The 17,484-nt window shown below is 42.4% G+C and overlaps 2 protein-coding genes and 1 long non-coding RNA gene across 4 annotated transcripts in view; 1 reads left to right on the top strand and 2 right to left on the bottom strand.

The window, feature by feature from the left end:
- The window catches only part of MAEA (macrophage erythroblast attacher, E3 ubiquitin ligase), a 52,363-nt gene extending 42,308 nt beyond the window's left edge, over nucleotides 1-10,055 (bottom strand). Inside the window, exon 1 of one of the 2 annotated variants that reach the window (XM_062613521.1) lies at nucleotides 9,932-10,055. In XM_062613521.1, the coding sequence (XP_062469505.1) occupies nucleotides 9,932-10,000 (69 nt within the window). In that variant the 5' untranslated portion in view covers nucleotides 10,001-10,055. Of the gene's footprint in view, nucleotides 1-9,595; nucleotides 9,615-9,931 lie in introns of those variants that run through there. The other variant, XM_062613522.1, reaches the window with a different exon arrangement.
- LOC134161009 (uncharacterized) overlaps nucleotides 1-17,484 on the bottom strand; it is a 379,533-nt gene that overhangs the window by 113,332 nt on the left and 248,717 nt on the right. The window lies entirely within an intron of this gene.
- Nucleotides 10,076-17,484, top strand: part of CTBP1 (C-terminal binding protein 1) — a 249,659-nt gene continuing 242,250 nt past the window's right edge. Inside the window, exon 1 of the mRNA XM_062613506.1 lies at nucleotides 10,076-10,145. The gene's annotated coding sequence lies outside the window, so the exon portion shown is untranslated. The remainder of the gene's footprint in view (nucleotides 10,146-17,484) is intronic.

Raw genomic sequence — 17,484 nt, 5'->3', positions numbered from 1 at the left:
CCAGTTCTGCTATATCCTTCAGCAGGATGAGGGAAGGGAGAAAATACGGGTAACTCATATTACTCGGAAGAAGAAACCACTGTGGATTTTCACTGCTACATAATGAGGCTCTCCATTCTTCCCTTCCATCCTAAATTTGTCAAATTAACCTAATCATTCCCAGAAAAATATTCACTATAACCCCAAAGATCCCACTGAGCAACGATGATCATTTCTAACTCTGCTATCTACATAAAATTAGGACCATTTCTTCTTTCCACCATACCCAAGAACTGTATCACACTATACCTGCCAATATCTAATTTCATCTATTTTAATACTCAGTCTCATTTTTCTCTAACGCTGCACACTTGAGTTATATCTGCAATACCTTATCTTAGTAGCATCACGGAAAGCAGATCATTTCAGGACTCACTATCCCCTCCAGGCTGTACAAACACCTGAATATCAGCAGTACTGACCAGCACAACGCTAATACTAGCCTTCTTCCATTACTGAGGCCAGCTACCAAATCTTGATGTTTGTTTCTTACCTTGCCTTGTTACCCACCCACGTAAGAACTTCTGCCTTCTGGAAAGGGATCTCAAAAATCCATTCAGTAACACCAATAAGCTATGAACTAAATCCACCACCACTTTTTTGCCCTCAACACTCTCTTTGTATGCCATGACTTTTTAGAAGTCATGCTAACTGATGTACATTATTCCCTATTTACTAGTCAGGACAGTACTACTGTACTATTTTATTTATAATAAGCCATTGATTGGGAGGGGAAAAAAAAAATAAATCAACTGCATGTATTAAGAATATCACAAAAATTCTACTTAAGTAGAGGCACTGAAACAGTCTTTTACTTTGTCTTTCTTCCACAGCTATCAAAACAACTTTTCAGGTTATTTCAGCATTTGTCAGAGAGAGGACTGGACTCAGGAAAAATAGATTTTTTTTCCCTAAACCCAATAAGCTTATTTTATAATAAGCGTTACATCCTACATTTCTACTCCTTTAGAGGTGCAGTATGTTGGGCCAAAGTGTGATGCCTACTATGTGAAACTTTGAATACCAGCCTGAGGCTTCCCATCAGGTTTTGTAACTGGTATATAGTTATACTGAAAGACTGAATTCCATATTTCTTTCACAATTAAAATGTTTGTGAAAAACGTAAGCCTTTAACCTCCCCCAGGGTCTAGCCTTACACTAGACCTTTAGCACACCAGTTCTCAAACTGATTTAGTCACATCCTGCAATACAGACTACACTCCTTCTTCACTTCTGCAGATTCAAGCCTAAAGCATCCCAAATAAAACCAGAAACTAAAACCTTAACAACCTCTTTCAGACCACAACATTAATCAAAAATAGTTTCTCCTCCACAGTGACTACATATAAAAAGCATTCAGATGCAGCAGAAAGACTCAGAGCAAAAAACAGTTTGTATGGCTATCATTTTGTTGCTGGAAATGATAGATTAAGAGTGATACTTCAAAAAAAGTCATCACAATTGAAGCAAGAATTATTTAGTAGTGAAAGTAAGACCATGAATCATTCCTCAACCTCCTGTTAACAGGAATTTTCAAAGGGTTATTTTCTGAAAACGGATTTTCACTGAAAACAGTACAGACAACAGAAACAATCATCTCTTACACAGGTTTGTAGTTCTGGAAAACAACATCCAATTTCTCCCTGTACCTGGGAGAAAGAAGTTCATCATGTCTAACTTCTCACAGAAAGACACCTGAGCCTCATAGTCCACATGCCACAGCTTTTATTTTGACCAAGTCTCCCTGTGTCACCACCATTTCCTCAAAATCCCATCTGAGACTTCCTTACAGGAGGTGTGGTAAAGCTGTCAACTTATATTCCTGTGAAGTTGTGGCTGCCCCATCCCTGGCACTGTTCAAGGCTAGGCTGGATGGGGTTTAGAGCAACCTGGTCTAGTGGAAGGTGTCCCTGCCCATGGCAGGGGGTTGGAACTGGATAAGCTTAAGGTCTCTTCCAACCCAAACCACTCTGTGATTTTGTGAGTCTGTGAACTTGACAGCAGTACCAACTCATATGCAGGAAAGTTTTAGCTACATGTCCCAACTTTACCGATGTCTGTGTGAATCATCCTTTAATGCTACAGTCTCCCAGCTGAAAGCAACTCCTTCCCACATAAAGTGTGCATTTGCATTTATTTTAACAAATACCTACATCATGTATCTCTTCAAATGAACGGGATCATGGGCAGGAGGGAATTGGAAATGGATCTTTAAAAAAATCTTTTCAGGTACATAAAGTCAGGCAACTCTAACTACTGAGAAGAATTAAAGAGACGGTTCAAGGAAAATAAATTAGAGTCCTACCAGATTAAGTGGGGGGAACCGTTACAGAACTATGCCCTCCTTTCAAGGGTGAGAAAAATCATGTGCTTCCTTTCCTCAATTGTGTTAACTTATAATACCTGAAAAGCACCAGAGATTTGCATGAATCTACAGGTACCCAAGATAATTCAGTTGAAGACTTTGAGGATAAATAAGCCTTTTCAAATGCCATATATTGTACCCTTATACAAAATTAAGCCCAGCCACAGACAGGTAAGGAAAAGAAAGTGATAAGTACAGTGATGTTTTTGCCTTTGACAAAAACAGAAGCAAAGACAATTTAGTTATACTTTATGCAAAAAGTATAAAGTATACTTTATACGTTATGCAAAAGGAAATATTTTTGCATATACTATATGCAAAAGGAAAGAGGAAGTATGAGAACATGGAAGAAAAACTAAGCACCTCCTAAGTAGTTTTAGTAAACAGTGTCAAGAGAAAAGGTAAACTCAACAAGAAACACCTTTGAGCATTAAGATGTCTCCTTGAGACTAAACTGGATCACCATGATCACCTTCAACAAAACAGAAGAGGACATGTTACGCACGATGCTATTTGAAAAGTGAGGCAGAGTACAACAAACAGTTGCAAATCTGCCCCTCAAACCAATAACAATTAAGCATTTCCATATTGAAATTTTGTATTTTTATACACTATTTCTTCCTCTGTAATTCTTGGATTATTTCAGAACTGAGTCAGTATCATTATTCATCAATGAACTCATCCAAAAATGTAAGATGTGTCACCATTTATTCACAGAATGAATTCTTCTGATGGGTGGCTCTTATCAATCCCTTGAATTAGCATCATTTTCCATGTTCTAGACAAAACCAGAAAAGGAAAAGAAAGTTAAAAGAGAGGAGAAGTAGTATTTTTCAGGGATAAGAGGCTAGATTTGGGTTTAATTAAGTGCAATTATTAATACAAACTCTTGAAAAGAAACAGATCAAACCAGAAAATTTTATAAGCCTAAGTACAGTTGCAAGATCATTTTGACTTAAAACCAGTTCATTTTAAAAACAGTTTCAATGTAGCTTCCCTTAGTTAAAATCAAGTCAGTTTTACAACTTAGGAAGACAATATCACACATTCTAGAGCAGATGTGTCTAGAAAGAAAATAGCAGTATAATATTCAAAGCTGCTACTTCAATACAGGAGAGAATTAGCAGCGAAAACTTGGACTATCCATCTGCCACACACATACTTACTCAACAGAAGTAACTATAATCCTTCCAAATATTATCCTTTTCCACAAACTGCTAGAAACTTCTTACTGAATACATTATGAACTTCTGAACAAGGCTTCCAACTACAGAATTAAGTGCTTTACAAAGCCATTTTACAGTTATATGAAGCTCTCTTGCATCCCTATATAAGCAAATTGAAAGCCATTTTAGAGTCCTGGCTACAGCCACACTGGGGACATCAGAGACCAGGCATTTTGTATGCACTTGCTTACAGCTGCCATCTTGGACTCATGCCTCAGAAGAAATTTCTTCACTCTTCTCCTTTTAGTAGAAATGTAAGAGTACTAATAAAAACCTTAACATTCCTCCCTACCCAGAGCAGCGGTCAAGCTGCTAAGCTAAGGTCACACAGCAGGTTTGTGCCTTGAGCAAGTCCATTTGTTTTGATCCTTCCTTCTTCTCCAAATATTTGTTCATTTTAATCACAGTATCACCTCTTTCATTTAAAGAGGTTAGCGTCCTCCTGTGTGTTTGCACAGTTCAGACACTGTGATACTGGCTGGAGCCTTTAGGCTTGAGATCCCATTTCCAATCAGACCACTCCCAAAATAACTTATTCCAGCTAAAATAACAGCACTTCTCCTAAGACAAATAATTAAGGATTATTGATTCAGCAGACCTGTATCAGCATATATGGATGACTGAAGTTCTACTCAAGATACCTGCTGTACTTTAGTTCTTACAATTGAAGGTAATCAGCAAAGCACTGAAAAAAGCTCAGGTGAATCAGAAGTAGGTCATAAAGCAGTTAAATTACTGGTTATCAAAATAAGGATATCTTTACAAAAACTTGCCTTATTTAAATAAGCAGTAATAGACTGTAAGTGACCAAGTAATATGGCATATTTCACATTCTGAGTTAGAAAATAATTCCTATATAGTGCATCTTCAGGCTGCAAGCTATGGGAGGCCAAGAGAACAATGAAGGCAGTTTAAGTTTACAAGGACTGACAAATTTTGCCAATATGCCCTTCTAGCAAATATCTATCTGCCAAAACAGTACTTTCCTAAATCAGTGGACCCCAAAGGTACACTATTGTGCTGATTCATATAGGAACTACTGCACTGAAAAAACATGGGAAGAGGTTTAGAGAGAGAAAAATTGACAATGGGTGGTCCATGTCATCTAGTGAGAGTTCCAACCCTATCACACAGAGCTATGAAGCATTTTCCTCCTACTACAGTATCTAGCAAATGTTTGAAGTTCATCTTTCCTCACGTTTCCCAGCCCTTGAAAAACACTCGCTAAGCAAAGAACCAAAGTTTTCACAGATATTCTTGCCTTATGTCAACATTTAAAGACCCCATGTTAGCTACCATCCAAGCACATGATTTCTATACCAGAAAACATACACAAACCAAATTCACAAGGGCACTGTCCCGTGAAAACACTACAAATCAAGTTTGCAACTGCAGCTGTGAATTGCAACATCAGATAAGTATTTGCTTTGAAGATAGTAACAGAAAGTCTTCTGTAAAACGTTTGAGAGTATTTCTCTTGAAGTATTTTCCTACAGGCACAATGGAATACTGATGATCAAGCAACATCTCTAGCTTATGGCCACACTGTTCCTTATTGCCTTTTCCTGCCTTCCTTCATCAATCACTTAAAAATGTATTTTATAGGGAGTGGTGCAGAGACCAGTTCCCACAGGAGCCAGCTCCTACTTTAGCTGCTTTCCAATGTCAAACTTCTTCTGAAGTTCCCACAGTATCATATTTTTCTTATACCAGAGTGGTGCACAGAGCCCTGTGCAGAACAACAGCAGCACAGAAGATGTCACACTTGTTTGCTGACATGCACAATGTGTCAAAACAGGAAGTGCATTATTCAGCGGCACATGAATGCTTGGTATGGACATTCAGTGCACACTCAGTGAGTCAGAGCACTCAGCTGGAAGACTGATTTAGTGTGAGATACAAGTGTTCACACTGAGTTAGTACAGAGCTGACTATTACCATTATCCATGTTTAGCTTATCATGTCAACCTTCTACTTGAAGAGTGTTTTAGACGTCAAGTAACAATCTAGAAGTGCCACATACATGTTTTTTGTGCACTGATATACTGACAGTGCATTAGATGTTGGAAGCTCTGTTACTTCTGTCCTCAAGCTCCGCCTGAACCACTTTCACTGAACAACTTTTGCTGCTGTATGTTCAAAGTTTTGACAAAAGTACTATATGGCTCATAATAACACAATCCACAGCTATGCTCAAAACCAACCTACAGTGAAGCATATAAATGGGGGGGGGAATAAAGCAGTGCAACCAATTATACAAAAAATAATCCTGCACCTTTTCTACTTCTGGGAAAAGAAGTTGACCTGAGCTGTTTGACATCTTCATCAGTGACCTAGATAATGGGTCAGAGTGCACCTCCAAAGTTTGCAGATGATACAAAACTGGGAGGAGCTGCTCATGCCAGACAGTTGCACTGCCGTTTGCAGAGGCCTCAACAGGCTGGAGAAGTGGACAAATGAGAACCTTGTGAAATTCAACAATGGGAAATGCCAAGTCTTACAGTTGGGAAGGAGCAACCACATCCACCAGCATGTGCTGGAGACCAACAACCTAGAAAGCAGCTTTGCAGAGTAAGACCTGGGGGTCCTGGTGGACAGGTTGCCCATGAGACAGTGACGTGCCCTTCCACCAAAGAAGGCCAACAGCATATCTGGGAAAACCACAGCCAGCAGGTGAAGGAAGGTGATCTTTCCCCTCTACTCAGCATAAGTTAGACCCATCCAAAGTGCTGTGTCCCGTTCTCAGCCTCCAGTACAAAAGAAACATGGACATACAGGAGTAAGTGCAGCAGAAGGCCACTGAGATAAGTAACAGAGTGAAGCATCTGACATACGAGAGGCTGAGAGCACTGGGGTTGTTTAACTTAGAGAAGAAAAGGCTCAGAAGAAGCCACATCAATTTGTATAAATACCTAATAGGGGGGGAGTAAAGGAGATGCGGCCAGACTGCTCTCAGCAGTAACCAGTAGAAGGACAATAGGCAATGGACATAAATTGAAATACAGAACATTCCATGTAAACAAAAGATTTGGTTTAAATACCATAGCACTAGAGAGGATGGAGTCTCCATCCTGGAGATAATCAAGAACAGCCTGGACATGGCCCTGAGCAAGCTGCTCTAGCTGACCCTGAGGGGAGGCTGTAAGACAAGGCTGTCTCCAGATATCCCTTCTAACCTCAGTTCCTCTGTGATTCCACAGACTCAGGATAGAAATGCATCATATGATCCTATTTTCCTCCCAGTTTCCCTCTTTAACAACCAGGTAAACATGGCATTTACATGAGAAATCAGCATTTTATTAAATCTGCTGCCACCATTTCCCCTGCCACAGCTGCCAGCAAGAGAAGCCAAACAGCAGCTCTGAAAAGGTGCTCAGACATTCTGTGCTTCTACAGCTCTCCTTCTGATCGGCTGTTTCTGAAAGCAGTTGCAGTCCAGCTAACCCTGAACTGTTTGCCAGTGAAGAGCCCAGATAAGAATATTTTCACAAGTGATCATCCCTGCTTTCAGGCCTTCCACTTTCAGGGTCTTACTCCATACAGTTTGCTAGTTCAGTTTAATGATTATTCATACTTCTAACAATATGAATGAATTATCTGGCTTCCTGTCATCACCTGTTTATTAGCGTTTCAGCTAAGAACTACGGTAACAATGTTCGCATTCAGTCATTTTTAAGTTGTCAGCTTTCATGTTACATATTCTCAGATGAGACCAGCACGGTTCTCTATTAGAAGCCTTTTTAATTAAAAAAAGGGAAAAGAGCACTTTAAAGGAAGAATAGCTGGCAACCACTTGTCCTTGAGAAGGGACTGGATTGAGGGAAATCCTCAAGTAGTACTTTGTACACTTAAATAGCTTCCCTAAATGCAGCTGAACAAGTCTATTTACTTCTGCTGAGCTGAACTGTTGAAGAATGGCGGAAGCATTTCCACTCCTGCAGCAACTACAGTTTAGCTATGGAAAAGGGATTACCCTTTGCAGTTTTAAGCAATCTTTTACATGAAAGGCACTCTGTGGAACATACTGCAAATGTAGAACTATTGCACAACTATTATCTAGTGATGTTGGCATGAGGAAGCTTGAGGGAGGAAACAGGAAGGATATAAACACAAGTCTCCAATCTTTTACATTTTACTCACATCAGGAAAAATCACCAGCATCCAGAGCGCCAAGAGAACCATCTGAGCTACTGTGTTGGTGGACAAAATGAAGAAAAAAGTAGAAATTCTATGGATTCATTTCTCACAGTGCTGGAATAAACTGGAAATGAAAACTCACAGAGGCTCAGTTCCACATAAACTTGTAGGCACCTGCCTCCTGATGAACAAAATGGGATTTGATCTCAACTTACTTTGGTAGACTTTAGCCTTAGTGCTCATTTCTCCCTGCTGCTTTTTCACCTCCACCACCAAAAGTGTTTTGATACATGACTCACAGTTAAGAGCATTTAAGAGGACATATTCAAAGATTTGAGCAGACACTGTTCTGACAGGTTTTTTTTAAACAATGAAAAATGCTATTAAAGGTTAGAGGAACAACCCAGAAGTTGAATGGGTGCTGCGAAGAATCAACAAACATTACCTTTGCTAGGAAATTAAGAGTTTCAGCGCAAGGATGTCTCACCCTCGTACTATTTAGCTTCCCAACTTTACAAACAACATTCCATTCTCTCATGTATATTTTTGTTGAGATTTTTCAGGGAAAAAGAATGCTTGTGGAAATAAAAGAATTAGTCCAAAATACTCTCTACCTTTTAAATGCCTGGCACTTTGACAACTCATCTTAAGACATACGCAGCAAAACAAAACCTCACTGATCCTCACTGCCAGTAATTTTTCAGGAATGCAACAAGCAAAGCTGTGATAACAACTGGAATACATCTAAAACACAGTCTTAAAAAGATCTTAACTTTAAATGCCTTCACAGTGTTCTGGCTGTGGAAAGTGCTAGAGTGCTCTTCATAGCTATTTTAAATTTTAAGCTTGATGCTGTCAGCTGCAAAGTACTCCAAGATGACAGAAAGAAGCCTTCAGAAGTAAAATGGGACACTTTGTCCTTCTGTTTCTTGGACCTTAGAATGAAACTAGGAGAGTGGAGAAGGAGGATATACAGAAGAACAACACGGCTAAAAAGCCTGCAAAACAAACACCGCAAAGAGCACACAATGCTCAATGTGTGAAAGTACAGCACGATCTTGGCACAGCAAAGTTTACTTTGCATAAACATCTTCTATAGATAAATGTTGATATGCCAACATGAGAGACATTTAAATAAGCATTTTGCAACAGAGATCCTTCTCCTAGCTGCCTTCCACAGTTATCACTATTTATGTGGTAGACCTACTGCCTACACAAGACTTCAAACAAAGGTTTCCATTGATTCCTAGGAGCATCATCCTTCCAGTTGAACAGTTCTCAGAGGCGATGACCTTAACGCTCAACATCGAGTCCTTCATTTGCTTTACAATACCTAGTTAAAGCCAAAGACCACCTATGCGGTCTTGGGAAACTACCAGCCTCCAGTCAGACCTAGGACCTTAACGAACACCCCATGCTTTTACCAAACTGTAAGTACTCCGCTTATTCGCCTCCACAGGCCTCCAGTCTTTCCCAATGCGTTTGTCCCTCTTTATGTTTTAAGCTCATCTCCATCTTTGGGGGGACCAAGAAGCCAGGGAACCATATTCTACTACCACCTCCACTCCCTCCCCTTTCACACGTCTCCTAACAACGCCACGTAGATTCTGCTGATCATCTGGGATGAGCATTTAAAGAAACCCTCGGTCTTCTCGAGCCATCATCATCACTCACACGCCCCTACACCCTCTCTCCCCCAAGCCCCACTCCCCTCTCACATCACCCCTCGCCACAAGGACCTCACTTCTCCCCCGGCTTTGACCGGCTCCTACAAGCCCTCAACGACCCTTTTTGTGTCCCCAGCGAGGCCGGGGGCCTCCCCTTTCACCTCAGGGCACGGAGACACCCGTGGAGAGCGGCATATTCCAGGCACGTCCCTCTCCCTCAGCGGAGGGGGAGGGGACGGGAGCAACCGTAGCGACAGAAGCCGAGACACCAAGCGGAGGAAATCAGGGACGGGCGGGCAACTACGTGGTGGGAATCCCTCCCCACCCCAACCCCGGAGGCTCCTGAGGCGGGGAGCGGGACGGAAGGGGGGGGGAAGCTAAGGAAGACCAGCTTGCCAAACCCCCATCTCCCTCTTCAGCGCTGCTCCGACGGGACACTAACGGCTTTACCCTCCCTTCCTCCGTGCCAGGGGAGGAGAAGGAGGCTTGGCACCCACCTTGAGAGTGGGATACTCCTGCACCTTCAAAGTCATTGAGAGCTGAGCAGCTGATTCCTGCACCGCCATCTTGGATTGGGCACCGACCTCCTCCCTCCTCCTCCTCCCCCGCCCTCCCCCAGCCCGGACCGACGGAGCTACCTACGGGAGGAGGGAGTGAGTGAGAGTCAGTGAGGCGCAGGCGGCGGGAAGAGGTTTAAATAGCGGACACAGCGTGAGTCCCCTTTCCCTTAGTTCCCTCTCCCCGGTGCCGGGCTCCCCGCCCGTGCTCGCCGCCGCGCTCCCTCAACCGGGGCAGGCAGAGGCGCCCGGTGCCGCATCCCTTCCCCAGCCCACCGCGGAGCCGCTTGCCCTCACTGCTGAGGGGGGGCGGCCCTCAGTCGCCTCACGCCGCCAGGGTGGGGGGAGGCCGCGGCGGGTCCCGCTCTCGGGTGGCCCCGCGCTAAGTTTCCCGAGGTGAGGCGAGGCGAGGCGCGGGGCGGGAGCCGCTCCCTCCCTCCTTCTCTCCTTCAGCAACCGGCCCGGTCTCGCCTTCCCCGCGGGGCAGGGGGGTGGGGAGTGGAAGGGGGTTGGCTCCCGGCCGGCCGTTGAGAAGCGTGCCCGGCAGCTTGTCCCGCCGGCCCAACGTCCGCCTCCCCTTCCCTGGCCGGGAGGGTGCAGCAGCCCTGCAGCTACTTCGGGGAGCGGGGAGAAGACATGAACTCCCACCCCGCTGCCCTCGCCTCCGTGCTGGGCACGGAGCTGCCGCCGCCCCCCGCACTGATCACCCGCCGGTGCCGGCGAGCGCCACGCTTTTAGAGCCGCGGGGTGCAGTTGTTTCTTCTTTCGTTATTTCTTGCGTTGGTCGGGTTTGCCGGTGCCCAGCTGTATCTGGAAGGAGTTGTGGATCTTTCCAGCCGCAAGGGCTTGCTTGTCTTGCTGACCTCTGTTCAGTCCCTGCGAGCGGTCCACGGGAGTTGGTGGGCCGTAAGGTGAAAAGCACTGGTTGAAAGGAGCGGTGATTCCTTTGCTGAGCATACGTGAATGTTTCGGTACTAAAACCAAGAGGGTTGATCCTGCAGACTGTCTCTACTTGTGTGTCTGAGGGAATAAAATCACTTTTTGGAGTGTTAATCCCCGGGCTATTGACATGAAAGCTGGTTTCTTGGGAATGTGTAGAGGGCAGTGTCAACCATAACACATAACCCTCTGAAGGAAGCCCTCTGTGAAGCTTCTCACTGTGCTTTGGGTACCTCAGTCAAACGGGAGGCACTTTGTCAGATCTTTAAGCTCTGAGTTCTGAACCATAACTAAGTGAAAACGTACTGATCGGAAGCTGTGCATGCAGCAATACGAACTTGCCTCTGTTGAATTCAGTGGCAAAAGTTGTTTCTCAATGCAGGTGCTTGCTGTTGTCAGCAGGTATGTTTCAGGTAGTGTGCTGTTGTGGTTTTCAGGCTTTAAAGAGCCCCCCAAACCTGTATCCATTGATGTGGCTTGTTTTCTGTCTTTCCTAAACATTGTGGTTATGTTATTTCTGGTCTGCAGAAGACTGTAGAAAAAAATAAACACAACTATTTGCGGGAAGGTAAAACACAGGTAATACATGTAATGGTTTGAAAGAGCAAGTCCTATTTAACAACTGTGTTTCTTAGAATATTCAGTAACATTATTTATTGCCAATGTGCATGGGCCCTGTTGCAGGGGGAGCATCTGTCCACCACAAAGAGCTGGTGATAAATAAAAGTGTCATGTACTTGAGGGTTAGATTCTCTTCAGTTTTTGACTACAAACTGTTTACTTGTGTTTACTCTGAGCATTCAGTCGGGTACTGAACATCATCAGCAAATGTATGTCTAAACATAATTTGCCAAGCCCAAACCAAGTGCAAAGCCTTTGTTTAAAAAGTATATTAGTAAAACATTTGTGTTAGTTACACCTGGGATTAACATTCATGTCTAGACTTGATCTTGGGGCCAGATTCTGCAAGAGGATTTGTGTAATGAGGATTTTTGACTCCATTAAGGCTCTGTGCAGGGAACGGTTCACCTGAGCTTGTCAAGTAGGGGACTGAAAACTTAGTTGTTGCTGTATTTACAAACATCATTATGTGACATTGTAAATCCTTCCAGTTGCCTCTGTCTTAAATGTTTTGTAAGCTAATATTTGGAAGGAAATATGCTGTTCAGTATTCCATATCATTGATGTTGCAGAACAGCTTGAACATGACAAACTTCATGCCTGTGATGCTTACAGGGACTGAAGAACTGTGATTTCCCATGTAATTTACTAAGTCATGGATGTATTTGTCCACTTATGTTTTGTGTAATCTCTTAACGGTCCTTTGTGACAAAACTAGCTAATTTAATGTGAAACAATTTTGGATACAGGTTATGTGCTCAGACTGTATCTGTCTGTAAACTGCAGAATTATTGGTGAAGGATTGTCAGACATTGGTAGCCAAAGTTAAAGGCTTTGCTTAATGGAACAGATGGCCAAGCAACTATCATGTCAGAGAAAACAGCATGTATTCCGTGTATTCTTAGTTTAACACAAGAGGGAGCATGTCTAATCTTTAACCTTTAAATGCTGCAACTTCAGAGAGGAAGCTTTACGTGCGGAGTGTCGGCTAATTTATGTCTGGGCTCCATGTGCAAATATTGATACAACCTATACATATTTCTGGCATGTTTTCAACTTTAGGTTGCAGCTGTTAATTTATAATACAAATGTTGGTGTGATAAATGTGGAGATAAGAAATAAGCTAATGATATTTTGAGCTTGTTAAATCTGTAGTTTCCTGCTGAATTTAACAAAATATTTATGGTTATTTTGTTGGTTTTTTCAGCTATGGTTATTCATATACTGGGTTTGTACTTTGTTCTTTAATATTAGGTTAATAAATGTCTTCTGCTTAACCTACCATACTAAGTTCTAAAGCTGAGACTTCATTTAATTAAATTTAGTTTAATTACCAAGTCAACTTTGCTTTTACAGTCTTATAAATTCTCCTGTGTTATCCTTAAATAGGAACTACGCATTCGGGTCTACTAAGGGGGTTTGTGTACAGCATCTTGTTTATTTTTCCTTGTCCCCTACTGGTGTAAAAGGAAGAATAAAAATGAGCTTCCGTTTTGTATTTCTCGGCATTGTCCATTTGAATCAGAATCTATTAATGCTTGTCCTCGTGTAGTGTCTTATTAATGGGAAACAGCAATTAGTTAAAATTAAGCAGTGTGTACAGAATACTCCAAACCTTTAGGAGAACATTGCTTATTTGGTGGTATCTTAAAAATGTTTCCAGTAGTCTTCCGCTTTGCTCCAGATTAATGATTAGAGAAGAACATCTGTCTGCCATTAAGCACTGCATGTAGATATTATGTCTTTCAAAAACATAACTGTATGTTATTTGGTGGAGCAAAGCAGAAACCTTAGGGCTCTGCTTCCATGTGCCAAAGAAAACTGCTGTGGATGGAGATTTTTCTATGCTTGCTTCTCTTCCCTCTTTGTGGACATTCTGACCTTTTTGCTGGGATCGCAGAAGTGACTAAGAGTCACCATCATTTCTTGGTTTAGTAGCAGAGACTGGCATAAGACAGTGATACAAAGTCCTGTGTTGGATCAGGTAGGAGAACAGGTTGTGCCACTGGCCAGAAGAGCAGTCTTCCTCTGAGCAGATGGGTGGCGATTGTGCTGTCCATCTTAAAATGGACAAGTAGAAGCCTCCACTATATTCTTCTGGTGACTTAGGATGGTTGTGAAATATTTAGGACCTTACCTTTAATCTATGGTATTTTTTTTTCTGGATAATAGAAGAATTTTTGTTAATTTTTAACTACTACTGTGCACAGCATTGACAGGTTAAGGTGTTCCTATGAAAGCAGCTTGCCTTCAACATCTGCCAGGCAGCTGCCTTTGTATGACAGAAATGCACAATGACCTGTACTAATATTAGATACCTTGAGAGAGGTACTCAGTAACTGTTCTGACTTTTAGAAGATAATGAGGATGAGACAATTCCTACTGGGGAAATTGTTGCTTTACTGAGTTTCATTAGATCTACTAGTTTACTCTCCAGGGAGTCATAAACTGCAAATTCCTGTTGAAATGAGTGCTGTGTGGCCAAGACTGGTGACTGCTGCAGCAGGAGCATCTACAACCAGAGAGTTTATTTGACTTGTGAATGTAAAAGTACTCAGACCTCCAGGTCTCCTGTATAAAGCCTATAGTTAACTTACCCTGTTGCTGTAAAGGTGACCAGCAAACACTGAGTGGTCTAGAGATGCAAAGGACTATGTTGATAGAAAAGTGTTGCTAGAACACTGACTGTATTCTGCCCTCAAATACCAGCCCCAAGACACCTGCAGTCCCATACAGTCCAAGCAAACAGATCAGACCAAGCAGTGGAACGGGGAGCCCAGGAAGTAGTGGAGTCCACATCCCTGGGGGTATTTAAAAGGAATGTAGATGTGGTGCTTAGCGACACGGTTTAGTGGTGGCCTTGACAGCGCTGGGTCAACTGTTGGACTTAATGATCTAAAAGATCTTTTCCAGCCAGAAAGATTCCATGAGTCTTATCCACAGCAACCAAATGTTTGTAATGGATTGCTCTGTTTTAGTGGATGCTACTTGATTTTCTGTACTATGTATGCAACAGTAGTGTGGAGTGAGAAATTCAGAGCAGAGGGATGCGTAACTTGATGAATTGATACATTGAGTTGTAAGGATGGAATGAACTGCCTGTTGTCTTGACTATTCCCTATCAGTCAAAAAGGGGCAAAATTTAGGCTTTGATTTTCTTGCCCAGCAGACTTCAGGCGATTGCACATTTTTGACATTAAATGCCTATTTTTTTACCTTAGAAGAAAGTAGTATTATGACTAGAGTTTTTCTGGTTTTGGTATTGTAACTTTAAGCTTATAACTGAAAAGTGTATTAGTGCATCTGGCTTATGTAAATAGCCTGGAGAAACTGGTGGTTTTATTTCTGTATCTGAAAAGAAATTACCAAGAACGTAAAAAACCCAACACGCAAACAAAAAAGCCTCCCCCCCCAACCAAACCCCAGCGATTAACAGCAGCAGGAGGGAGTGTCCTGGTGTGTCACAGTTTAGAGCATCCTTGTAAAGCCCGAATTGCAGATCAAATGCTTTGTTTCCTTATTTTAGCATGATTATAAGGGCACTTTCCTTATCAGGGGGAAACGTAGATTCGCTCAGCAAGTGAGGTTACAAAGTTACCGTAATGGACTGGAGTTGAGACCTCGGTGGAGGCCATTGTCTGTGCTGAATCAGCTGCGTGAGTGCACGATTTAACATCTCTGCTACTCATCTAGTACCTTTCAGGCAAGAAGTTATTTAGAAATTACTCCTTTTTTACACAAAACGGTTTTTAGGTGTCAAAGTATTTATTAATTTGCTTTTATATTAAAAGGGGGGGGGCAAAATTCACAAGAGAGATCAAATTCTTGTGAAATCTCCTTTTAAAAGAGTATTTGCATAAAAAAAAAGGCATGTGGGACTGAGTGCTAAAGTGCACAGACTCCTGCAACTTTATGAATGGATGCTTTAAAATGCAAAGGGGGGTTGGAGGTTACCTGTGAGCTAATTTTTAGCCATGACCGCTTTTTTTGGGAGGTTATTTTTCTTTCTGAATAACAGCCCCCTGAAAACTGGGGGGGGGGGGTTAGAAAGTGCTGACACAGCCTTAACTCCCGAGCAGTGCCCTGCGTGCTGCTGCAGTAATTGCCCAGGCAGTGCTTGCTGCTTTCCTGCCATTGTGCTTTACATTCCTTTAATTCATTCCGTTTTTAACTTTGGGAAAGTTTGCTATTATTGAAAGCCCCCGGCGGTGTGTGCAAAGCTGGAGGAGTGAGGCTGTCGGAGTAGCATGGACTTGTTCATCTCAGCCTGATCTTGTCAGCAACAGCAAAGCAGAGGGAGAGGAACTCCGGCTGGGGCAGCGCTCCAAAGGTTCGTCTGTTATTTTTATACCTAAATTGCGTCTTAGTAGCAAACTACTCGGTTCTCGGAGCGTTGCCGGCGGTGTGGAGGTGCCGGGGTTGGGGATAGGTGTGCGTTTAGCCGTGGGGTGTGTGTGCGGGAGGGGAGGTTTTGCCTCGGTGTGTGTCGGGGAGAAGGGAGTGTGTGTGTGTGTGTGTATGTGTGTGTGTGTGCTGCGAGCGGGGAAACGCTGAAGAAGAAGAAACCCTGTTGGTTCTCCATGCAAATGACCGCTTTGGTTGTAACAAAAGCCTTGATGTTAGGCTTGGAAAAATGATCTGACAGTGTAACAACCCCAGGCCACTTTCGCCATGTTTTTGTTTATTCATGTTTCATTCCCTTTACCGTTGCTATCGCGCAGATGTTTCCAATTTCACTGCTTTTATTTTGTTGGTTCTTTTAACACCGTTGAGCCTTTTTTGGAGTTAGCAAGAAAATGTGTGAAAGAATGTTAACAAAACAGAGAGGTGTTGCAGATGTTTATACTTTAGTTCTCGCCTTGCGCCTGACGATACTGGCAGAGGGATACAGTGCATATGAAGGAACGTAAGAAGCATCTGTTTTAACTACCGAGCTTGTAATTTCGAAATGTGCCCATTGTAACTTGAATATTAACATAAAGAGATGAAGTGAGCAGGTTCCCGGTACAGTGGGGCCAGTCGAGATCTCATTTGTTTGCTGCTGTTTTGGGAAAAAGAAAAGGGGGATAAAAAAGAAGGCGACTGAGAGCAAGGAGAGGAATATCTGTGACACAACATGTATGCTCCTAGATAAACTCCTGCCATCTCGGAGTGCCTTTAAATATTTGAACAGCTTCTGCTAAGTCAAATAATAATTGGTTACCATGAGAAACAAACAAAAAAAAGTCTAATAGAATAGTTGAGCACACTAATGGCAATCTGAATGTAAAATTGCCTTGGATCGTTCCAAGAATTGAATTAGACAGAAAATCTTTTCAATGACAGACATAGTATCACATTTAAACATTTTAGCTTCTGAGATCCTGGGAAACAACACACACAGTACAGAAATAGCAGAGGTGGATAGTATGTTATCTTACAGTTTCATACACTGAAATGTAATCGTATACTAAGGATATAAAAATCAGTCTGGTTTTAGGATTTTATGCTTGTTGAATGCATTGAGGCATACACAAATAAAATCTGGAATCTTAAAGGACAATGATTCAGTGTCCGGAGCCGTGGTTAAATCAGATGTGGTAACTATGGTGAGAGGTAAAGTTACTTAGCCTCTCACAGACCATGCATATATGGATTTCTTTTCATATAATGGAGATTAAGGAGAAAAGGATTAGAAAATCTGAAATTTTGAGCAGGAGACCTGTAGCCTTGCTCTGGGAATTAACCCTGAGGAGGCATTTAGAACAGGGGCAGGGTGGGAGTAAACACTCTCTTGTAGTATATATTGATGATAATTCTAGAAAGGAATCTTTCTGGTTGGGAACATCAACAGCAGCTCATGCATACAGGAATGAAATCAATCCTCTCCATATTAAAATAATCCTCCTACTCCAACACAACAAAACCAGAACCCAGCATAGATTTTTACATTA

The sequence above is a fragment of the Pezoporus occidentalis genome, unplaced genomic scaffold (assembly GCF_034315485.1).
Source record: "Pezoporus occidentalis ecotype Australia unplaced genomic scaffold, CSIRO_AGI_Poc_V1 ctg168, whole genome shotgun sequence".
In the NCBI taxonomy this organism is placed as follows: domain Eukaryota; kingdom Metazoa; phylum Chordata; class Aves; order Psittaciformes; family Psittacidae; genus Pezoporus; species Pezoporus occidentalis.
This window is presented reverse-complemented; position numbering and strand designations above follow the sequence as displayed.